Source organism: Stegastes partitus, unplaced genomic scaffold (genome assembly GCF_000690725.1).
Source record: "Stegastes partitus isolate 25-593 unplaced genomic scaffold, Stegastes_partitus-1.0.2 Scaffold48, whole genome shotgun sequence".
Taxonomy (NCBI): Eukaryota; Metazoa; Chordata; class Actinopteri; family Pomacentridae; genus Stegastes; species Stegastes partitus.
The window spans coordinates 516,045-538,658 of NW_007577779.1; the positions used below are offsets into that span (position 1 = coordinate 516,045).

General features: G+C 40.2%; 1 protein-coding gene across 3 annotated transcripts in view; it reads right to left on the reverse strand.

The window, feature by feature from the left end:
• The window catches only part of qkia (QKI, KH domain containing, RNA binding a), a 73,836-nt gene that overhangs the window by 43,900 nt on the left and 7,322 nt on the right, over window positions 1-22,614 (reverse strand). For all 3 annotated transcript variants that reach the window (XM_008306854.1, XM_008306856.1, XM_008306853.1), the window contains exon 2: window positions 1,596-1,738. In XM_008306854.1, coding sequence (XP_008305076.1) covers window positions 1,596-1,738 — 143 coding nt within the window. The remainder of the gene's footprint in view (window positions 1-1,595; window positions 1,739-22,614) is intronic.

Genomic DNA, 22,614 nt, shown 5'->3' on the forward strand with positions numbered 1-22,614 from the left:
TGTTTTAAAGATAAAGTGTGTTTATGATGTTAAAATGTACTGGTGCACAGGTTAAACAAAATTTTGTGACGATATACTATATCAGTCATGATAATTACTGATATTTCTACCAACAAAAATAAGGTAATGGAGGGAAAAAAAGCAGTGAGCAGGCAAAAGTAGGACCAAGTGTGGACACATTATTATTATATTACATTGCATAATTGGGAGACAGTGACTAAAGATGAATGAGAAGATGTGGTTGGTTGATTTAGCTTGAGCTCAGATGCTGGGTCTGGTCTGAGGGTCAGCAGAGAGCTAAGCTGATCCCCGCCAGTCCCTGGTGCCCTTTATCAATGCTGTCAGGGGGAAAATGCAATTCATGCCTGACTGGGCCTTGCCCTGCTCTACGGTGTCTGTTATCCTTCGTCACCTCCCTCCATTCATTTCCTCACTGCAAGCTGCTGGGATTATGAAGAGAAACGCTGCTCCTCAAGACATGACACAACCATTCACATGTGAGCCAAAGATTACCATAAGGCCAGGAATGTGGCTGATGGACTGTGGTCAAAGCCTGATACACACATCACAAGAGTCGCATAGCAGACACATACACACAAATACACCTGTCCTACACCAGACAAGGGTTTTACCTTGACTGTGCCCCCCCTCATTTCCATAACTACAATGATACCTCCAACATGTTCTATTCTTTCCCAGCTGTGTGTGTGCATTTAAGGTGTATGGATTTCCATCTGAGAAAAGTCATCTATACCACTGCTGTAACTAAAGCCAGTGAAGTCCAAAAGATTTCCATCTCTTTCAGGTGATTATTTATGAAGTTGCAGTTTAGTTTTCATGATGTTGCTCCTTTTAATTCCCTCCTACTTTCCCTCAGAAGACTAATCTACAGCAGAGTTGGCCCATAAACACCCCAAGCATGATGGGTACTCCTGAGACCAGGACAAAATTAGACTGCTACTTGATATAGCTTTTTAACAGTAGTACATTAACAACTTGGTGCACATGTTAAGAGTCTAACAACTACTGCTTAACAAAATAATAAAACAGCCAAGAGTTGTGTACGTACAAAGCGAGAATGTAAAAATGAGTGGAGTATGTGACGAGCAAGTATGTACAACAGAGATGAGTTGTCTTCTCAGTGATGACAGATTGCCAAACTATCAGCAGCTGTCATTTCAGTGATGACACATCACAAAGTCATATGGCCTAAGGCAAAAGGACCAACTGAGTGTATAGCTTTGTCTCTGCATATGCGTGTATATTTGTATGTATGTGTTTTTGTCAACATGATCTTGTGTCTTTTACAGCTGCTCATTTGTCCAAAAATAAGAAAATTTTTTAGAAAAAAAAAAAAACTATTCAACACAATCCTCAAACGGAAAAAGACAATGCAAACAGCGTAATAATGACACACAAGTGATTATTTGGAAGCTTACAATCATTTATTATAGTGTTAATCACCAATTAATACTTCCGCAGTTAGTTAAACAATTAAGGCAAATGCCCCAACATTACTGGCAACATGATATATATATATATATATATATATATATAACATGCTATAGTGAGAGATGTGTAACTCAGCTACTTACATCTGGGTACTCTTTGACAGGCACAAACAGTTTTTCCTGCAGGTGAACGATGGGTCCCATAGGTTCAGGCAGCTCCAGCGGGTGTCTGTCCACAAGGCCATTCACTGTGTCACTGTACATGTCTTTCCGCACTCTGTTGATCTCTGAAACACACAAAAATATGTAAACTGTGGTTAGCAACTACATAGCAAGAGGTCAGTGACTTTTTTTTTTTTTTTTTGTATTACAGAAATGTCATAATGTCATTTTGACTTATGGGCTTGGCGCAGCATCTAAATCTTTGGGGAAAAATACAGAAAACACAACTTAAATTAGTTAATTGCCTTGGGTATTTTTTAAATTTATTTTATTTTATTTTATTTTATTTTTTTACAGATAAACACTTGTGTAACTTTGTTTTTGGAGAATACTAACACACTATATTATCACAGATTGCAAGTGTGAGAATGTATGAGCATGGATTCTTCCGAATACCTACAAAAAATAGCAATTTTTCAGAACAAGCTGTGCTGACTAAAAACAGTGATTCTGTGTTTGTGTATGTGTTTGTGTTCTATATGCCAGAGACAAAAGTTAAGCGCTACATTATTTACGGGTTAAGGCCACTGTCTTTCCTTTCTCCCTCCCCAGTGGCTGTTTTCTAACTGAGCAGCCTGTGGAAGCGGCTGAGCATGAGACCAGATGCAGAGAATCGCTCAGGCTTAGGTATATGCCGCCTTCAGATCTGATCCCTCTGTCAGATAAAACTAATGGACCTCTCTCACACTCACACACATGCTGCCAACAAAGATTTCTGCCAAAACTCTTTCATACACACATGCTCACCTCTAATTCACGCATACCCCCGTTTTTTGTTTTTACAGCATGTGAAGGTCTCATTTTTTTCCCCACACCAAAGGAATGCTTTACTGCGCAGGTTGAGAAAAAAACATTCATTCATGCTACCCAACCTGTGTGTCCATGCGTGTGAGTATGCCACATATGGATGAGGACCGACGGCTGCAGTTGTAACACTCATTAATAGAGGACACACTCGGGTCACACTTTTGCTTCCCACGTCGCCATCACTGTACAGTCATAGCATCACTCAATCAAAAAGGGCCAGAGAAATGACATCCAAAAAAGAGGCATTTACTTAGATAAGTTCATAGGTTTGAAACAGCTGGGACATAATGGTAGGGCTGGGGAGGCCTTGAGAAATGTAGAAATGTAGTGTGTGTGTGTGCATGTGTGTGTGCGTGTGCGTGTGCGTGTGTGTGTGCGTGTGTGTGTGTGTGTGTGTGTGTGTGCGTGCGTGTAGGTGGGTGCTAAGCACTATTTCCATCTCCCATGTGACTTTCTGGCAGTAGGGAGCTCTATATTAAACTGTGGCTGGGGAACCTGACACTCGACTATAGATGTCCTTAGTAAAGCATGCCTGACCTCCAAACCCTAACCTTACACTGATGCAAAATTGCAAGGTGGATCAGACGTGCATAATGACGTTGCAGTGTAATTTTGTAGTCTCCTTCTTTGCAATGTATAACAATTTTACAAAAGAAAAAAACCCTGATGACAATAATCTTGAACTCATGGATTTGGCTGTGGAATCAGTTCCTGCAAAACTAATAATGTGTCTTCTCTGGATACGGCTGACGACTGAATTATTGTATCACTTATGAGGCCATAGACACCGGAAAAAAAAAACAACAAAAAAAAAAACATCTATGTGCAGCTGCGTGGACAACACCTGCAGAAGACATTGAAGCTGTGCAAACTAGCCAGGAGACTTGGTCCGTGGCAACTCCTTCCTAAACCATATGACCTCAGCTCTCTGCTCCACAGATACTCCCAGTCCTTCCCAAAGATGAATTCATCCTTATGGTATCTAGCCCAGAGAACAGATTACATCAGTCCTAACCAATACAGCCGCCAGGCCACATCTTGGCTTTGTCTTTGAACGGATGGGCTTGGCAGTGACACATTATACAGGGAGGAGATCAAGACAGCCTAATACAGGGAGTATGTGGAATACTGGAAATTGAAAATGAATGTGTGTTTGGTGAGTTAGTACCATCAAGTTAGCAAAACTGGACCAAGTTGACCTACTGATATATTACAAGTTAATAAATGTATTACTATAACTCCTGGTATGCAAATCCTTCTCCAGCAAGACAGCTTGTTGTTGGACTTTAATGAAAAACAACCACCACCAAATTAAATGCTGTAAAATATAATTTAACCACTTACTGTAAATCTTACATGCATCATTTATCTCCTTAAGTCAACATTAATAAATAAAAAATAGCTATTAGGACACCCCCGCTGGGTTAAAAATGTATGTAGGATCCATCAATGATACTTGCAAAGAACAAATTTTCTGTAGGTTAGGAAATCACTCCGTCACACACACAAAGCGTACAGAAAAAGCAGATATACTGTATACTATATACTTGGTGCAATGCATTTAAGAACATTTGTCCTTCAGATAACAAGAGAAAACAAAGAGGTATTCACATGTGACAATGCAACCCAACAACCAGCAGCACCCCTCCTCCTTCTAATTCTATTTCCTCTTGCTGAAATGCCACATTAACATAAGGGGGCCGCGCTGGGCCATCAATGGAGACGTGCGGCATTTGACAACCTCTAATTTCAATGCGGCAACACTTTTCTAAAGCGTTGCGCTCACCTAAAAATTACCCCCTGCCTTGCACTGCCGACAAAATCGTTTGTCTAGCTGTCCACCCCGGCAGAAAAGGCTGATTTTGTAAGAAAGTGTGTGCGCGCGTCTGTGTGTGAGAATCACTATCTTAGGTGGGGGTGGGATGGTGTCAGTATCTGAAAAGAACAGACAAAACGGGGGGGGGGGCAGGACAATCAACTAGAGTAAGAGAAGGGCAGGCCATCGAATGAGTGAACTGTGGCATTAGATGGGGAAAAACCATCTAATGCAACAGTTTCCAAGCAGTAACCCCTGCTACCTTGTTCAGCCATCTCTCAGCTCAGTGCTAGTGTGTCATCCATTGCCTGACTCAGCAAACCACACAGACTGCTTTCTGTCAGAGCTGTCTATTTACCTGTGAGGGGGGAGATTGGTGTACATGCATGCACAGCCACACACACAGCCACACACACAGACACACACACAGAGACACACACACAGACACACTCAGAAGGAGATTTTAATGTTTCTATTTAGTTTTTATACCCAGACATCTGCCAGGAAGAAACTAAAATCGACCTTGAGACTAGTTGGAGGGCACGCTGGAAGGTTTGATTAGACAAAGACAGAGGAAAGAGAGAGAATTATAACCACAGTGCTGAGCAAGCAGAGTGCAGCTGTAGTCCTCTTGACTCACACTGCTCTTTTCTGTCTCGATGTAAGTTAAAATACATTTCATTTTATCATTCTCTTTTTTGTTTCTCTCAATTTCTGCCCTTTCTTCTCAAATCTGCGATTGAAAAAAGAAAATGTCACAGACTGTGGCTGCATATCTACCTATCTTTTGTCAAGTAAAGAGACAATTTCTGCTCATCTTCTCTGTGATCTCGGCAATAGGGAAAGATGAGTACCCTAAAGAAAGGATGTGGGAGACGAGAATGGCAGGTGGAGGCCTTTAAGAGGCAGCGGACTGAGGAATATAGGGAGGAAGTGTCTGTGGGATGGGAGCTGAAAATCAAACTGCGGTCTGGTGGGTGGATATTAAGTGCAAAAGTTTGTTCTTGAACTTTAAAAACACAGTTTGAAAAAAAAGAAAAAACTAAAATCAAGGTCTTTTTACTAGGTTTGTTTAAATCTTTCACTTCTCACAGACTACCTTCAGCGGCGGGTTTCAGCTCAGTTGTCATCATGTGTTCTAAGTATTATACTTAGGTACTGCAATATCCAAGCACCTGTTATCAAACATTTTAGACACCATGATAACAGCTGCGTTATCTGCAAGACAACGGTTTAAACTTGATCTGCTGATAAAGACAGAGATGCTGATGAAAGCTCAGGTAAAAACAAGTAGGTAAATCATAAGTAAAGTTTTAGGTCAAATATTAGAATATACCTGAATATCAGTGCCATGATAATAGGACAGATATAACCATGCATATGAGAACTTTACCATCCCTATGATAAAAACCAAGACCTAAATTATAAGCAATGTACAGCCTCTGGAATAATGATTTAATGAAAATGCTGATAAATTAAGTGTAGCTAAATTCATAATATTACCAAAAAAATATATTTACGAACAAGCAACATGTAATCTGTCAACACCCCATAACAAAGTTTAAAAGCAACATGCTGAACAAAAACATACAAACAGCAGTGTGGGGCATTTTTTGCCCTTAGAGAAACCAGTGATAGGGCACAACAGGGGCTAGGCGTAAGGGTCATGTGCACAGTGGTAAGAGAAACAAACAAACAAACCAAAAAATGATAGTAGGGAACAAGGAAAAACAAATTGATTCAGTGTATCAACAAATCTGAGTGTGTCATATTGCCAGGCAATCCCAGACAGCCGCTGTGAGCTCACCAACATGGGATAGGGGAGGATTTTATGTTTTTACCCAGCCAGATGCCACAAACATGACTGCCTAGAAGGAGTACTAGCAGAACCAAGGAAAACAGTTCAGAAGAGCTTGGGATGAGGAGAAGAAAGGCTTAAATGAAAAGAAAAGCTATAAGAGGTATGTTTCTAATGTTGAAGCCCTGTCTGGTCTAATGACTGTAAACACAGCATGAAGACAAACTTGGTAAATGGACTGGAGGGGAGGAGAGATCAAAGCTGAAGTAAAGAGACAGAAAGATAGAGAGAGAGAGTGTGGAGTAAAATTAAAAACAATGGAGAGGTCCACAAGGAGATGCTGTAATCAGGTTTAAGACAGGTGAACATCATTCAACTAGACCTGCTCCATAAGAGAATGGGAGCAAGTCCATTAAGAGCCCAAAAATAGACATGCTCCATAACTGCTTTGTCCTCACCCTGTAGCTCACAGCAAAATGTCCTCTGACCATGCAGAGCACATCTGTCCATATAAGTATTGTGTGTGTGTGTGTGTGTGTGTTTGTGTGAGAGAGAGAGAGAGAGAGAGAGAAAGAGAGAGAGAGAGAGAGAAGGACAGAGAGGGAGAGCAAAAGAAATGTAATGGGTGAGTAATCAGTGTGATCAGCTTTGCCTGAGGAAAGCTGCTTTAGATGCCTTGTGATTCCTGGTATTAGGCTGATAATATCTGGCACCTGAAACAGATTGAGTCTAACGCCAATTAATCTAAAAGCCAAAATGATCAAATGTTCCAACTCTGCAGAGAAACTGAATGAGCCCTACCAGTTTAGGGTGATTTAAGATCAAAAACTTGTAGTGTTCAAAATCATTCCATCATTTCCTGCTTGCTTATGCATGTATGCTCAAGTCATGATTTAAACAGGCGAGGTAAATATAGACACGGCATTCAAAAAACTACAGCAATCACAGATACACCTAAATGCGCCTGTGCTGAGTGAAACAAGACTGAGGCGAGGAACAAGTCTTTTCACTTTAAAGCTGTGCACTTTAGCAATCACAAAGCCCGGGTACCCGTTGCAAGCGAAAGGATTTGGGCGTTTAATGCATTCCTGCCCTTTATTCATGGCACAGACGACTTTATCCAAGACGACACTCCACTTCAACAGTTTAAGGGTTTGGCAGGCCAAGCATATGAAAGGCGGGGGGTTCTTTTAAAGCAGAGAGCAGAAGTATAGTGTGCATTGGTGGGGGTGACTGAGCCATGAAAACGTATGCATTTCTGGGTCTTATCGTCAACTCACAGCTGTCTCTCTCTCCCCCTCCTGCTTTATGAAGGAGAAAAGTTTCCTCATGCTTCTGTCTTATTTTCACTTCCTGATCTCTGATTTTACTGTAGGCCTACACAGCACAATCCTTTGATGTTTATGCACAAACTATTCTGTGCTGCTAATGACAATGCTGTACTATCAGCAGAATTAAGAATACAAGCACATATGCTTATATTTCTTTATAAAAAAAATAAAAATAAAAAAAATAAAACAGGTTTAGCTTTGAACTTGAATGAACTTCAGTGTCAACATCATGTGGCTACATGTTCACTGTTGCTATAGTTCAAATTTTAGAGACTCTAAATGTATTGTAATGACTAGCACAAGGATGACAGTCTACACACTGATTACAATGGTACATTTGTACATTCAATCTAGTATACAACCTGTATGCTTTGAAATGCAAATTATGGGTCATGGAAGATTATGGTTTGCGAGTAAATAATAGCAACACTGTAAAGAAATAGGAAACACTGTGACAGAAATATATGGTAAATGTGGATCAACATTGCTCAGTGCAATTAAAACTAAATTGTGCCTTTTACATCAAACACACCAACCCATTTGCAAAAGCATTACCCAAGTACACAATCACTCCCTCCAGCGCAGCCCCTATTCATAGACTGGGATAGAAAGAAGGTAACAACACACAGCATAACAGTGTTTTTTACTGCATATACGTGACTGTACTCTAGTCATACAATACACTAAGAGCATGAGACCCCCATGGTAATGTCAATTGCTTTGAATAGTTTTGTAATTAAGCTCGAGCAAAACAGACTTATATGTCCCCATCTGCTTATTTGGCATCCTCTCAAGTAAATGCCTTTTTAGAAATTTCCTGTAAGTGTTTCCCCATACAGTACTTCCTTGTTGACCTGCAGCACTAGCAAGACAAAAAGGTAACTTTGTGGAAAAAACAATAGTGATTCTTGAAGGTATACACTTAGTGTGACAGGCAGCTGAAGCTTCAGACAAGATGTGGCTGAACTTTTGCAACAAAACATTTTAGAAGCATTTCGGCACAGAACCAGGGCAGAGGATTTTTTACCCATAGGAGTTCCTTTAATAATGGATCACTTCACAGCCGACATGGACAGGAGGAATACATAACTGCAGTTACTAACAACTTCTTTTATTGTACATGTTGCATGTGAGTATTGTGACAGAGACCCACAAAAGTATTCATTAAAATTTTAATTTGTTCCACAAGCTCTTTGCCAATGTTCTCACAATATACATTAACTGACAAATTCAAAATAGCACTGGAAAATATATTTTAAATTTACTTAACAGTGACTGAGCCACACAGTTGCTTAACCTTGGCATGATATGGATATGAGCCCTGACCCCCACGGGCTAAGGGGTCTAAATGGCTCTCGACAGAAATGACGGTGCTTTTTTGCAGCCAGAGGGAGAGATTTATGTTGTGTGTCAGGGATTTTCCTAAGGCGCCTGGGTAAAAAGCTCTATCGTCAGGTCTTTAAGTAGATAGGCCACTAAATAAACGACTGGCATAACAGGGTTTCTGGATTCTCTCCTCCCTGAGCCAGGTTGGGAAAAAAAGCAATGAAATACAGAAAAACATTCACATATACACCCGCTTACCCATCACACGGGTAAACGCAAGCCAAGACACAGAGGAGCTACTCTTTCATCTAAATTGGGGATGGACAGACAATGAATTCTGTGCCGAAAAAATGCTTACACACACTAACAGTAACACAATCTCTGTCTGAGGTATATACTATGGTTCAGAAACAGCAGAAAATATATAAATGCTTGGTGCTTTTTTTTTTTTTTTAGCCAAGTACCTCCCCAAAAGCAGCACGTTCCGCTCTCTGATCATCAATAATGAGCTGAAGCTGCCTGAAAACATGCATGTAGATATCTCACACAAAATTTTAGCTATAGTCCAGCAATGCACATAAATGTGTGTGCCCTCACACAAAATTAGGAACATACAACAACATACAAAAACAAACACCCAACTAAACATTAAAACACCCACACACATGAGCTAATGAGCCTGTGTGTGTTTGTAGGCAAGGCTCCCTTGAGAGAGTGAACCCACAGAAATAACACTTCACACGGAAGGAGGAGGGAAACTGCCTTAGAGAAAAATCTGCTAAACAAATACAGCAGGAAACAAGAAGGAAATAGTGCTACATTTCTCCTCTAGCCTGCCTTACTAGCCATTGCTTTATATTTAGTCTAGTGACAAAGAGACAGATTAAAAACACTGATTACAGAAACACACAGCTGCTGCTTTGCATTACGCCACATTCTCCTTCGACTCTCACTAGTTTCATTATTTTATGATGACGACGAGAGTAGGGGAAATCAGTGCTACAAAGGTGTAATTTGTAAAATGTGAATATGTTAATAGTCACGATTCAACCATTCAATAGCAGAACACAGTAAATTCACCTCTATACTATTACTACTTCTACAGCTGTAATACATTTAAATTGTATATAAAATGCCAAAAAAAAAAAACAACCAAAATTGTGCAAAATCATATGTACTATGATCTATAAACTTGTGGTCTTTCCCCAGGAAGATCTTCTCCCCCACAAATAATTTAATTTAACTTTTACTCAAATTATTGACATACAAATGAGCAGCCTATCACATCAAACTAGGAAGTGAAGAATTTTTACGTGCCTGCTTACATCAAAAACAATGAGAAGTTGGAGTCACAGTTTACCACCTCATCTATTCTGGCTGAACCCCTGAGAATATACATGCTAAAAGCAGAATGTGTAGGTGTGGTGATAGCCAAGAACAGCAATCAGCAAAGCCATTAATCATAACCAGTGGCAAATGCAATGTTTCTGGGGCTGTCAGTGTGACTGCATGCAGGAAGGGAAGGAAGTGCCAGGCTGAATGTGGCTTTCTGTGCCTGCTGGCAGCAACAGTGACGGTGTGCTATAAAAATGTGTCATAGCACATTAGTTTGGTGATTAAACAAAGCAAACAGACAGTGTAGACAAGGAGAGAAGGACCAAAGGAAAGACAGAGCTGACGGGAGGCAAGAAAGAAATAAAAACAGAGATGGAGAGGGACAAAAAGGACTAAAAGTTCTGGGGACTCTTGATGTTTAGATTCCAATCCATCATGCAACACAATTACACAGGCATTCGACTGATTCCAATTTCATTCTGCAGCGTAACACAATCTGAAACACACAGCTACAGTCATAAAGAACCATCTTCAGTGACGTGAAGAACAAGGAACCTTGCAACAAATAGTATGGTCCAGAGTAAGTGTAGAAATTCAACACAGACGAACTAAAGAAAGCTCTCCAAGATGCTTGGAATGCCAAGTGTTTTGGAAAACAATGTCCAAGTGCACCTGGACAAGAACTATTTGAATAAAAATACCTCATAATTTCTTCTGCATACTGCACTTCGTAAGCATCCTCAAATTCTTTTAGTGCTTAAAATATTTTGCACAGTGTTGTAAACAATTGAAAAAATATATTGGCCTGCATTGTAATAAATATTTTAAAAACTTGGGGCTTTCTTACAATAAACAAAATGTCCTAACCTATACGAAACAGCATATAGTCCAACAAAAGTTGCATCATCTGTCAACTCGAGCACCAGCTATGACATATGAACAGTGATTGTCCTGGAAAATGTGTCTCAATAGCAGGCCAAGTTACCTGAGGCTTAAGAGGGACTAATGATGCCAATTTTGAGATCATGATAATCAGTGACGCAAAGTCATCAACTATCAAGTCGCCAGGAAGCAGAGAGTTATGAAATGTGCTAAGATAGCATTTCCACCAAGACAGTTTTAAAACTGCTAACACCACAAAAAAAAATTTTAAAAATCCTGTTATGGTCCCAAAACTGGCAACTATAGAATGCTAGTACATGACCTGAGAAATGAAATTACAGAATGGTGATTGCTATAGCTATTTACTCTGAAGTTGTAAAAATGCTTCATCCACTGATCAATTTATTTATCCCAAAGACAACTTGCATGAAAGAAAGACTAACAGGCCAATTTTTGCTATGTTATTATATGTTAACTTAAAATAAATGTAATACATTTATTTATCAAAATCATTTTTATTTGCCATTTTTGTATTAGTCTTTAAAAAGCAGCATTATCTCTCCTAAACCCTTGACCTAAAATTAAACCAATGAGGATAAGAACAAAGCCAGTCAAAAGACTACCTAACACCTAATCTATCCTCCTCACTTGCACCACCACTACTATGCCAGCCCCCAGCTTAAAAGTGAAATGAGTGTTTCAGTCAGTATCTGCAGAGCTATTAGGACCTCAGTCTAAAATTAGAAAAGGGGATCATCACATTTGATGATGTGGAACTGCTTTATGGGGCTGTCTGTTGGAGGGGGGCAAGCTGGCAGCTCAATGAGCCATAGGAGTGCCAGTTTCATGCACTCAGTGGGGTCTACCATAGAGTGAGGTGAATCTGACAGAGAGAGCAGGCTCAATACTGAACCATAATAGTTTACTCCTAATGGCTGCCGCAAGGGGCTAAAGTTCATTACGCTCTGCATGGGGGGACTTTTGATAGGGTGAAACTTGTAAGCGCATGCACATTTGCACATTTACACTTGAGGGAGGCACCCCGAGGCAAGCGAGCAAGGTGAAAAGCTGCAGAAACTATTTACTTTTCTTCACACAATCGCACAGATACATTTCCCTTACAGATACCACTGGAGAGTGTTAGTGGGGTAGTTAACAGAAAGCTAAAAGCTCTTTCGCACAGTACTTTCATAATAGTGCTAATTATTCAGCGATTGTGGAAAAAATGAGTTCTGTGCTAACACCGCCTCTCTCCTCAACTCACCTTTTAAAGTAGCCCAATACGCTAGCTCAGCTGAAAAAGCCAACCTAATGCACATAAATGCAGACTCAGGCTCTCTCTAAAATACCAAGCAAAGATAGGCTATTTTACTGCTGCTTTTGCCATCCAAAGGGGAAGCGATATGTAGCGTTAAATTGGAAGCCACAGCAATAGTCATTTAACAGGCTGGCTTTAAAAGAGAAGCCTCATGAGCCGAAAATGGTTTCACAAATTTGAGAGGATATACTTGGTCAAAAGAAAAAAGGAAACAGCCTGTCTCAACTAAGCCATAACACAGAGAGAAAACGTGTCGTATTTCAATGAGATATGTCCTGTGTCAGTGTGGTCCCTTGCATACAACAAGGGATGCTTAATTATGACAGGAGCAGTAAAAACGTGTAGGTTAATTAGTATGAACACAAACAAACGACAAAGCATGCACGCAAAAACCAGATTGCTGGTTCCTCTGCATCTTGTGGAAACTCATTTTCAGACTTTACCTGCCAGTGAAATCAGGCAAACAAAAGTGAGGCCTGGGATATGCTGTACTACTCAAAAATCCCCCNCCCCCCCCCCAACTCTCTTTCAGTCCATTTAACTCTACTTTCAGTGTTTTAGCCAATGTAAATGCACTACATAGGCAACTAGAACCATAACTGTTCTATCCAATAGGGCTCCACGCATACTCTTACAAACAAGCATTCACTCTTGCACAGACAGACACACACCCACAACAATGTGGGGGATGCTAAGTAAAGTGAAGTACAGGATGCATGCTTTGAGTTCAACATGATGTGAGAATACAAGATAAGGAATGGGAAGAATAACAGGATGAAGAGTCAGGAAGCATGCTGATGGGGAGTGTGTCTGCATTTGAACAGTCCTTGGCCCCATTTTGTGTTGACCTGGAACCATGTCTTTTGGTCACTTGAAAAAGGGGTATCATTTTCTTTACCTACTACGTGGAGGCCTTCAAGCAAAGTGACATTTTCTGACAGTAGCTAGATCAGGTCTGGTATATAACACTATACCTCAAAAGAGGCAACGAGAGAGTCAGGCAGAATGACTATGAGCTTAAAATATAGACCACCACTTACAGGATCTAAAAATGCTACCCACTATTCATTTTTAAAATACATTTCAACTGCTTGTACAAAGAGCTGGCCCCTCTGTCATGCAACAATGGCAGGAAAGGTCCAGCTGTCAGAAGAGGAAATAAGAGAGGAAGGGGTTGGAAGGAAAGACTGTGACTGTCAATGTGACTTGAGAAGATAACATGCACAGCACTTCCTGTTCCCACCCCTGTAACTGCACAGACCCTAGTGCACACAGCCAATGGCAAGGATGGAACGGAGGATAATTTGTCAAACTCCCTACATCTGTATATCTATATGGAAAAAACATAGTCTGACTCCATGTCTGTATGTGATCTACTCTTTATGTGATCCAAGCTTTACTTGTCATTTGTGCCCTAAAGGAATAATTTACTCATACTTCTCAACGTTTCCAAAAATAATCAGCATGCACGGGAGAGCACAACAAAAACTAATGGTTAACATGAAGGGACTGAGGTTACATTTATGTGATCACTGCCATCACAGTTTAACACAGTCAAATAGCCAAACAGAGGAAACACGGGAATTGAATTTTAACTGTAAACCTTGGGCAAATCCTTACATCAACCGTGACTACTGATTTTTGGCAAGGAACAGATGGGAGCAGCAGAAACCTGCCAGAAGCTCAGTGTTGGGTATGTCAACAAACAAACTGGGAAAAAAATAAATAAATTCTTTAATAAATGTTTGGTAGGTGGGGGAGTGACAGAATGAGGGACAGCCACATTTCTTTTACTCTCACATTATCAGTGAATGAGGTCATGAGATTGCAGCAAGAAGGCATTGATGCCACAAAACAGAGATAGAAGCAAACAGGTTGATAACCGCCTTAAGTGTGCTTCATTAGCAATTAATCTTCAGTGCTGTTTTCTCTGACATCTAGTCTCTTAACCTGTCACTGGAGCTAAACAAAATTAAAGCTCAACACTGACCTACAGCAAAGGAAGCAAGAGTGTATTTTCCTGGTGAAGGTGTCACTTTCTAAAGATGTATTTATTCAAAACTATAATAAATTGAAACATGTCAGAGCATGTGTGCAACGCATGTGCTTACTTATCCAGGTAACACAGCTATGACTTAATAATATCAAATATAAACATAAAATAAGGATTTAGTGTTAAAGCCTAGTTTAAATAAATGTATTAGCTCAAACTAATGCAGACTACACTCTGATATAAATAATGTGGGGAATCGTGGACATAATTGAAACACCTGTCAGTATAATGAAAAACAGTTGCAACAGAATCACAAGTCTTAAAAGTCCTCAAAACAACCACATACTTGAATCACTCCCTTTCTAAACAGTTGCACTGGATGTTTTATCACAAGACTCAACATAGTGTATAACACTGTTGCAAGCAATCACGGATACATTCAGACAAAAGTCACCAGCTGACACCTAATCTGTAAAACTAAGACATTCTCCTTCCTCTTGCAGGGGTTGACCCAAATTCGTTCTTTTTTTTTAGCTGCCTGTGGTAATTAGCTAGTATATTATCTTCATCTGTTCACGTGTTATTACAATGAAGTGATTTTGAAGACACGTTACAGGTGATAGCAATGCATTTAGTGCAACACAAACTTTGAGCAAGGTGTGAACTTACATTCTTTATGCACATAAACCCTGGGAAAGACAAGGGCTCTGAACATAGGAAGACAAACAGGTTACATCACACAGTGTATGTATGTGTGTGTTTGTGTATGTCAGCTTGTTTCATCCCAAGGTACAGAGCCTGCTGGGGCTTGTAGCTACCTTCTTAAGTTCCAGTCCAACAGCCACTCAGTCGCTGTCCCTGGGTGTGACAACACACAAACTCACATCACAGCTGTTGTTGTGTCTTTGTGCCAACTCTTCATTGTCTTCACAGCCTGATAGGCCATTTTTTCAGGATCTGAATCTTACCACATCAAACGCCTACTCTTGTACAATACAAATCAAACACAGAAGAAATGTGTTAAATAGCTGGATGGATATGCATATTCCTCCGCCAGAACTTCAATTGTTCTGGGCCAAGTATCCAAGAATGGAGTGTGTAAGTGTTAGGTAGTCCTAAGTCAAACTGATATTAACAAATTCTGTATGAAGAAGTGATGCTGAAAAATTCTCTTGGTATCTGATGCACTTGAAGATATTAAGATTGCTTATCTTGAAGGACACACAATAAAACAGAAGAGGAACGGGCTTCCTGTGACCTGCTCTCCTCTATCTGCAGATCATAAGACGACCTGCTCTTTGGCTGTGCATTTGTTTGGTCTGGTTGTCTGGTCCTGGAGATCATCCAGTTGATCTGTTTTGTCTGCCAAGTTATGCTGAAAGTATCCTTTAAACCATTTAAAAAAACAAATATACTGAAAGTGTTTTAACAACTTGGACAGAGTGTCATAATGGGAGGTGAGGGAGAGGGATATAAGAAAAAAAGAGAAGCCTTCTCGCTGACTCAACTGTCATTAACCAAGCTTCCACCATGCTTAAGCCTTTAAACATTGATCTGCCTCAAAGCGCTTGGGTGTGAGGGCTTAACAAATCTTCGAGTGCATATACATGTGCACAATTACAGCCAGCGGGTGCAGGCATGTTGTTCTCTTCCAACCAAGGTTTGAGGCTGGCAGTGAGTGAGTGGAGAGCTGAGCGCACACTAGGGTCCAGAGCGCAGACAGTCAGAACTGGGCTGATGCAAACCGACAGACCACGTTGCAGGCCTTTAATGTCACCACTGGTCCTCACATGAAAGAAGCAATGTAGCCCCAAGGCTGGATTTTTTCCACACATACTCACATACAAGTAGAGAGGGAAGCTGCAAAAGAGAAAACAAATGAAGGCAGAGAGCGGGTGAGGGAAAAAATCTTAAACAGGAGATGAGAGGGGAGAATACAATGACAGAGGGAAAAAGAGGGTGATGGAAGGTGTAGAGTCACTCTGTTAAAATAAATAGGCAAAAAGACAAAGCCAGGAAAAATGAGTCATTCCCTTGGGACAACAGATACTGAATTTCTCCCTTGGAAATCCCTACAACAACAATGGAACATTGCTCATGCTGAGCACTACATTATCTAAATGGAAGGCAATATAACATAAACAGATGAGAAGGATGCATGTACATGTTTAAGACAGAGAGGAAGCGATAACAGGAGGAGGAGAGAGAGAGAGAGAGAGAGAGCAAAGAAAACTATATATGTTTGTGTGTGTGTGAGGTGCAGAAAGAGTAGTATTTTACATGGTGATGAGGAAGAGCAGAGATAGAACCAAGGTCTGGTTCATCGAAAGTGTCAGACGCTCAATAAAAATAAGGTTGCAGGAAGAAGTCCCATCACAAACAGCCTAAACTCGTGTCAGACAAATACTCTCCAGGAAAGCCGAGTAGGGGAAAGGAGAGGAAGGACAGAACAGGGGACTGAAAAGAAGGATTAGAGGGGACAGAGAGAGACAAGTCCATCTCCTGGCAGACTATTCTTCACCTTAAGGTGTCAACAACAGCTGGCACCTTGGCACCATGCTCATGCCCACACCTGTCTCCCCTGCTGTGTCTACACATCATCTATCCTCAGCTGCAATCAATCTTCCCTTCTCTTAAGGGCTACTAATGTTTACAAAAATATTTAATTTGCCAACACAATGAAGGCAGTCAAACATATATCCAAATCAAAATTTTACCTTCACAACAAACAAACTCAACCCTCATCATCTCTTAATTCACTGCACACAATGTCAGTGAACATGTCCTGTCACATCCTGTGTGAAAATATATACATCAGACAGACAGGAGCAGCTGTAATTTTATCCAAGACGACAATAAAGAAACACCTTGTAAGCCTTTTATATGTAGCATTCCTATATCATGACACTCAGCCGAGATGGCACAAGCTAAGGCCAAAGTGTACCGGAGCAGTATTTTAAACATAGAGAGAAATCATTTACTTGTGACAGAAGTTTGTTTTTTTGTTTGTTTGTTTTTACGCAAAACTACTGTGCAGCAACTTTGTTTGATCTCAGGAGTCGTGTGTTTCTGGCAGCCAGAATGTCTCTCGTTGTAGCTTTACATTTGGTAGTCTGTTTACTCCTCTTGAGCTTACATGTAATTAGATGCAGAGATGGTGTATTACTCATTGATCTGACCCAAACTTCTCGGGGATCAGAGGTGCATCCAGAATTCAAGCCCTAGTAATTATGGGCATGGTTGGTGTCAGGAGGACCATGTCAACAAAGTGATGGGGTTTTGCATGTTCTTGAATAGGGCCAGACTGCAGCTTTTTTTCATTGACTAGTAGCTGCAAACGTGATCTACAACCAGTCTTGCTTTTGTAACAGGTCTGCAAATAATCTAAAAATACAACAGTGCACTCAATGTATTGTTGTACTGCAACTCAGTATAATTTGGAATTGCAATATACCAAGGACAGAACAAACACTACCCATTTACACTACAGCGTTGGCCACGTTGCTTTAACTCCGTTGATCAAATTAGAAGAAAATACAAACAACAAATGTTATTTTTTCTTATTGTCATTATCCTTATCATCATTATTATCATCATTATCATTATTATCATCATTATCATTATTATTATTAGTAGTATTAGTAGTAGTAGTATTAGTAGTAGTATTAGTAGTATTATACATCCTATTTTGGTACTTTTACTGTAAAATTATTTTACAGGTAAGCTAGGAATTACCCAGTTGATTGCAGCACCATCCAGCCACCAATCACGTAACGCTTTCGTCATATGGCCAATTTAATATTTATTTTTTAACGACTGCAAACACATATCGTGGAATGTTGTGTTGCATGCTAGATCACAATATACACACACAATGAACTGAACGTAATTGTGATAAAACTGCTCACAAAACAACTGCGAAACACTAGAAAATTGCTTTTAGAGCAGCAATACCCTGACATTGGAGGGACTTGGGTTGAGTAAGTCCCATCACTCAGCTGCACTGGCATAACTGTGTATTCAGTCCTGTACATTAAGCAAAGATAATTGCCCATGTGATAAATAAAATGTGTAAAAATGCTGCATTCCATTGTCGTGGGCTTGTTTGACAGACAGCCCTTGTGTGCATGCTTCGATGTAAACTGGTAGGAATGACCCAGAGTGTGTGTGCCTGGCCCATTAAAGCACAAAAAGCTATTGTGTATCATTTGTTGAGGGGAGGAAGTGAGAGACATGGGGTGGCGTGTGGAGCAGAGGGAGGGGTCAGTGACCTTCCTCATAGCCAACCAGATGACCTCATTCAAAGCACATAGGAATCCTCTGTCTCCCCCCACTGTTCTTTATCACACTCACCATCCTCCCTTTGCTCTCACCAGCCTTGCTCGCCTTTTTTTTTTCGCTTTCAGCAAACACAATCAATCAACTGAGCAGGGACGAGGCTCATGCTCACTAACCCTTTCATACAGACAACACATTCTTTCCTGCCAGTATCTGTGGGTTTTTATGTCAGTCTTTCCTATGTTACACACAGTGCGACAGTAGCTCTTTGTTTCACCAATTAAAGCCTAATCATACAAAACCACCTATTGTTTCTGCTCTGTAATCTCCTCCCAACCACTGCACTGATAAGGACAGATAGACTTAAGCCTCACTACAAACAGACGAGCAGCAACAAACACTAAACAAACAGAACAAACACAAAACTGGTTCACTTGCAGCAGTAGAACTCTACCTTCATTCATGTAATGCTACCATCACTATGGGTTGGATGTGTTGCACATGGGCATAAATTATGCTAAGCAAATCGTGTTCTACATTACAGCACAAGACTGCGGGGCAGACAGCCACTGTAAAGTACAACTGTGCAACACATGTAATTGGAGTTAGCTAGACAGACTTTGTGCAACTCTGTCACTGAGAGAAAGAAGACCCCGATCAAGCAACATTGCCAAATAAGTTGAGAGGACAGTGAAACAATAAACTTTGCGGAAAAATGAGTATCTTTTGTGGCGCTACTTTAAGAAATCTGTGCAAACTTCCTTCTACACATAAATTTCATCGCTACAAGCGGTGAGAACAATAAGTAGTTTTTCACTTCAGGAATCACTCCAGGGTAAATGCAGAAACTGCTGTGCGCATCTTGACATTAACTGGTTAAACTCCAAGGTGACAGCAAGAGGCACCATTCTTTTCTGCCTCTCAATGTTCTTGTGGAGTTGCAGTCCTTTAGTCTTAAACATTGTTATCAACAATGTAAAATTCACAACATAATCTCACAAACCAAACTCTTGTTCTATTTTCTGTGTGCTCATAAAAGTGGAGTTACATCCAGTAACTACCATTTGTCATTATACTGCACTCATGTCATGGTTGATGTGCCAGATCCTACACTGCAGTGGAAACAGAAATGCTGAAAGGACCAATTAGGGGACAGTTCCTATAAATGTTTTGAGCCATCTCACGACTGCCCCTCGTTCCTGCATTGAAAATCTGCCTAATAAGTTGGAGTGTACAGTAAATTATTGCCTAAAAGCTTTCTTTGTTCTAGTACTTAACCCATAGCTTCCAGTCTCAAGCACCTTGTGATATAAGATAGTGTCAGAAACACTGAAACGTGAACAAAACCTTGCACCATGACTGCTTTGAGGATACTCTCCTTCTTCCTGCTGCCATGCTTCCACTCTACAAATGGCACACTTGATGTGATCAAACCACTCTGACATTCTTTAAAACAAGCTTTACAATTAGTAAAAGCGCCAAAAGTACTGAAAAGGAACTGACATAAAAATAGAAGTATTGCATATTTCAAATAGTATAAAGGCCAAAGGTCGTAGTCAGTTATCCAGAGCTGCAAGTTTAGCTAGATTTAAAGAGCTTGTGTGTAAGTACAATGTATACCTGTTTGCGTGTTTTTTAGAACATTAATGAGATTTTGAAAAGTTCTCCATTTTAAAATGTGAACAAAACATTTGTGTGTGATATCTAACAAAAAGGCTAAATAATAGTCCTTTACAGCTTATTATGAATACTACCTTAACCTCAAATGACACCTGGAAAATATTTCCAGTTCTTTGGAATGATGGCAACACTTTTGGCACCAGTTTGATTTCCTCAGTACTGAAAAGCTATCCCAAGGTGGCAGTCCAACACATTCTAGAAATATGCTCTTACTCTGTCAATTTCATCCAAAGCAAGACCGGAGAAACCTAAAGGGACACTACATCCAAAAGAAAGTCTAGTAAACATCTTCACAAGGGATCCTCTGCAAGATTTAAGGCCAGTCGAATGACTGGATGGTACAAACAAGACCTATAAACTGCATTATTGTGCATGAAAAATTTCCAAACCATAACTTCATTTTAAAAAATAAAATAAACAAGTCTTAATGTTTAAGACAGACAAATCTATCTTATAATTTCTCTTTTGAAAGCGAAAGCCACAAAACTACACACAGTCTTTACAGTGGTGTAAATGGCAGAATAAATGCTTAAAATAAAGCAAATGATGCAGAATCATGCAATGCAGACCACAGAAGAAGGAATTATTTTCACAGAAAGTTGCATTTTGTTTTGATTAATTGTTAAATTGAACAATGTTTGTGGAGCTGTGTTTTGCACTTTATCAAAAGAACAGAAACAAGCAACAGGGAACACTGAACGCTATAGCATGGATTTGACAAGTAAGGACCAAAAATGTGTTGAAGCCATAGAGATTCAGAGAAGCAGGTGAGATTGGTTGTAGGAGTTCCCAGCACGTCATATTTGAAGGCAGAACGCTACAGAGGAATCTCACTACCTCTTGCCTCCTCACTTTCTGTGGCCCTTAGGGAAGGTTATGGCAGCACCGCCTGCTCTTGCCAAGCCTCACAGAAACAACATGGGCTACTGAGAGATAGCTAAATTATTCATCTCTGATTTATCGGCCAGCCTGAAACTAGTGAGACACCAAGGCAAAGGCTGCAAGCCACAGGCAGACTTATCCACTGGGGTACCTCGAAGAGGACCGGAGCAAGTGGACTGCTTGATTTGGAGATGTTTCAAAGGTAAACACTCATTTTACAGATATAGAAGCGAGTGTGTGATGTAATTAGAAAGTTTTAGAGCAATACCAAACTTTGATATTTTAACACATGTGCAATCTGGCTTCTTGTTGTCAGCCATAGAGAAAAAGCTGTCAAGTTAAAGATAAATTATTCACCCAAAAGTTCTAGATATTTAAAGCAAAGTAGACATTCTTATGCGTCACTGTGGCATTCACATTAAGCTGAGGTAAGGCACACTATGAGAGTGTGTGTGGCGAAAACAAACACCAGGCTCGAGGTTAAGTGCTCTGACTGTGCTCTCGGTAAAATTCCTGAGCTAGCTGCCAACGCTCACTTGCCATTCCTCCTCTGAAAGGAGAAAGAAAATGAATGCAGATCGGTGGGTGAGTGAGAGAGTAACAGAGTGAGCATTCAGCTCATTTTTCCATCTCCGTTCTATGATAAAAAATGGGGAAGAAAACAGGAAACTGTGACAAATGTTACTGGTATGATTCCTCAGAAACCTTATTGTTAGCCAGTTTATCTGTTGTGACAGTTTGGAGACTTTAAAACAAAAACAGAAAGAGAAAAAGCAAGGCAATAAGGGGGTCTAGTATGAGTGAGGCGAGTAGGAGAGCTATTTGAAGCACTCAAAGAATGTAACAGGGTGGGGCTCGGACTTCTCACTGAGAAATGCGTGTGTTGCCTATCCACACAAGTGTGTAATGGAGGAGAAATGTAGAGATTATCCATGATGTGATCTAATAAACTCAAAAGAAATTTGAGAGACAGACCCCACTTCTATGAGAAAGGGTAAAGGAAGAGCAGTCTTCTCTAGTCACCAGCAAGAAAACATCTGCCCCTCCCTCTCCATGTCTGTCTGAAGGAAAAACAAACCACTGACTTGCCTTCTCCGTTGTACTTTCCTGTCTGAAATGGGCATAACTTCCCGTAGATGTTTTTGCACAAGGCACAACAAAATAAAGAAAACTGATTGTATAAGCCGACAAATCTTGGTTCAAGCACAATGGGAGGAGCCCCAGCTTCAGAGAAAGAAATAGGCAACGCACTTTAATGAAGAAGTCTGTGTCAAGTAGCTGTTGTAATATAATTATTACAACATCTCTTAATACATCTTCTGCTTTAAGCCTGAGTGTCATCGTCAAGTAAACACAGGGAACCATAACCCTCTGTTAAAACAAACCACATAGCAGAATTCCTTCAGAGAAATTCTTTGTGAATCTAGTTACCTTATTCTCTGGTCATTTTGACATAATTGCTCTGCTTTTAAGGCTTGGGGGGGGGAAGATAAAC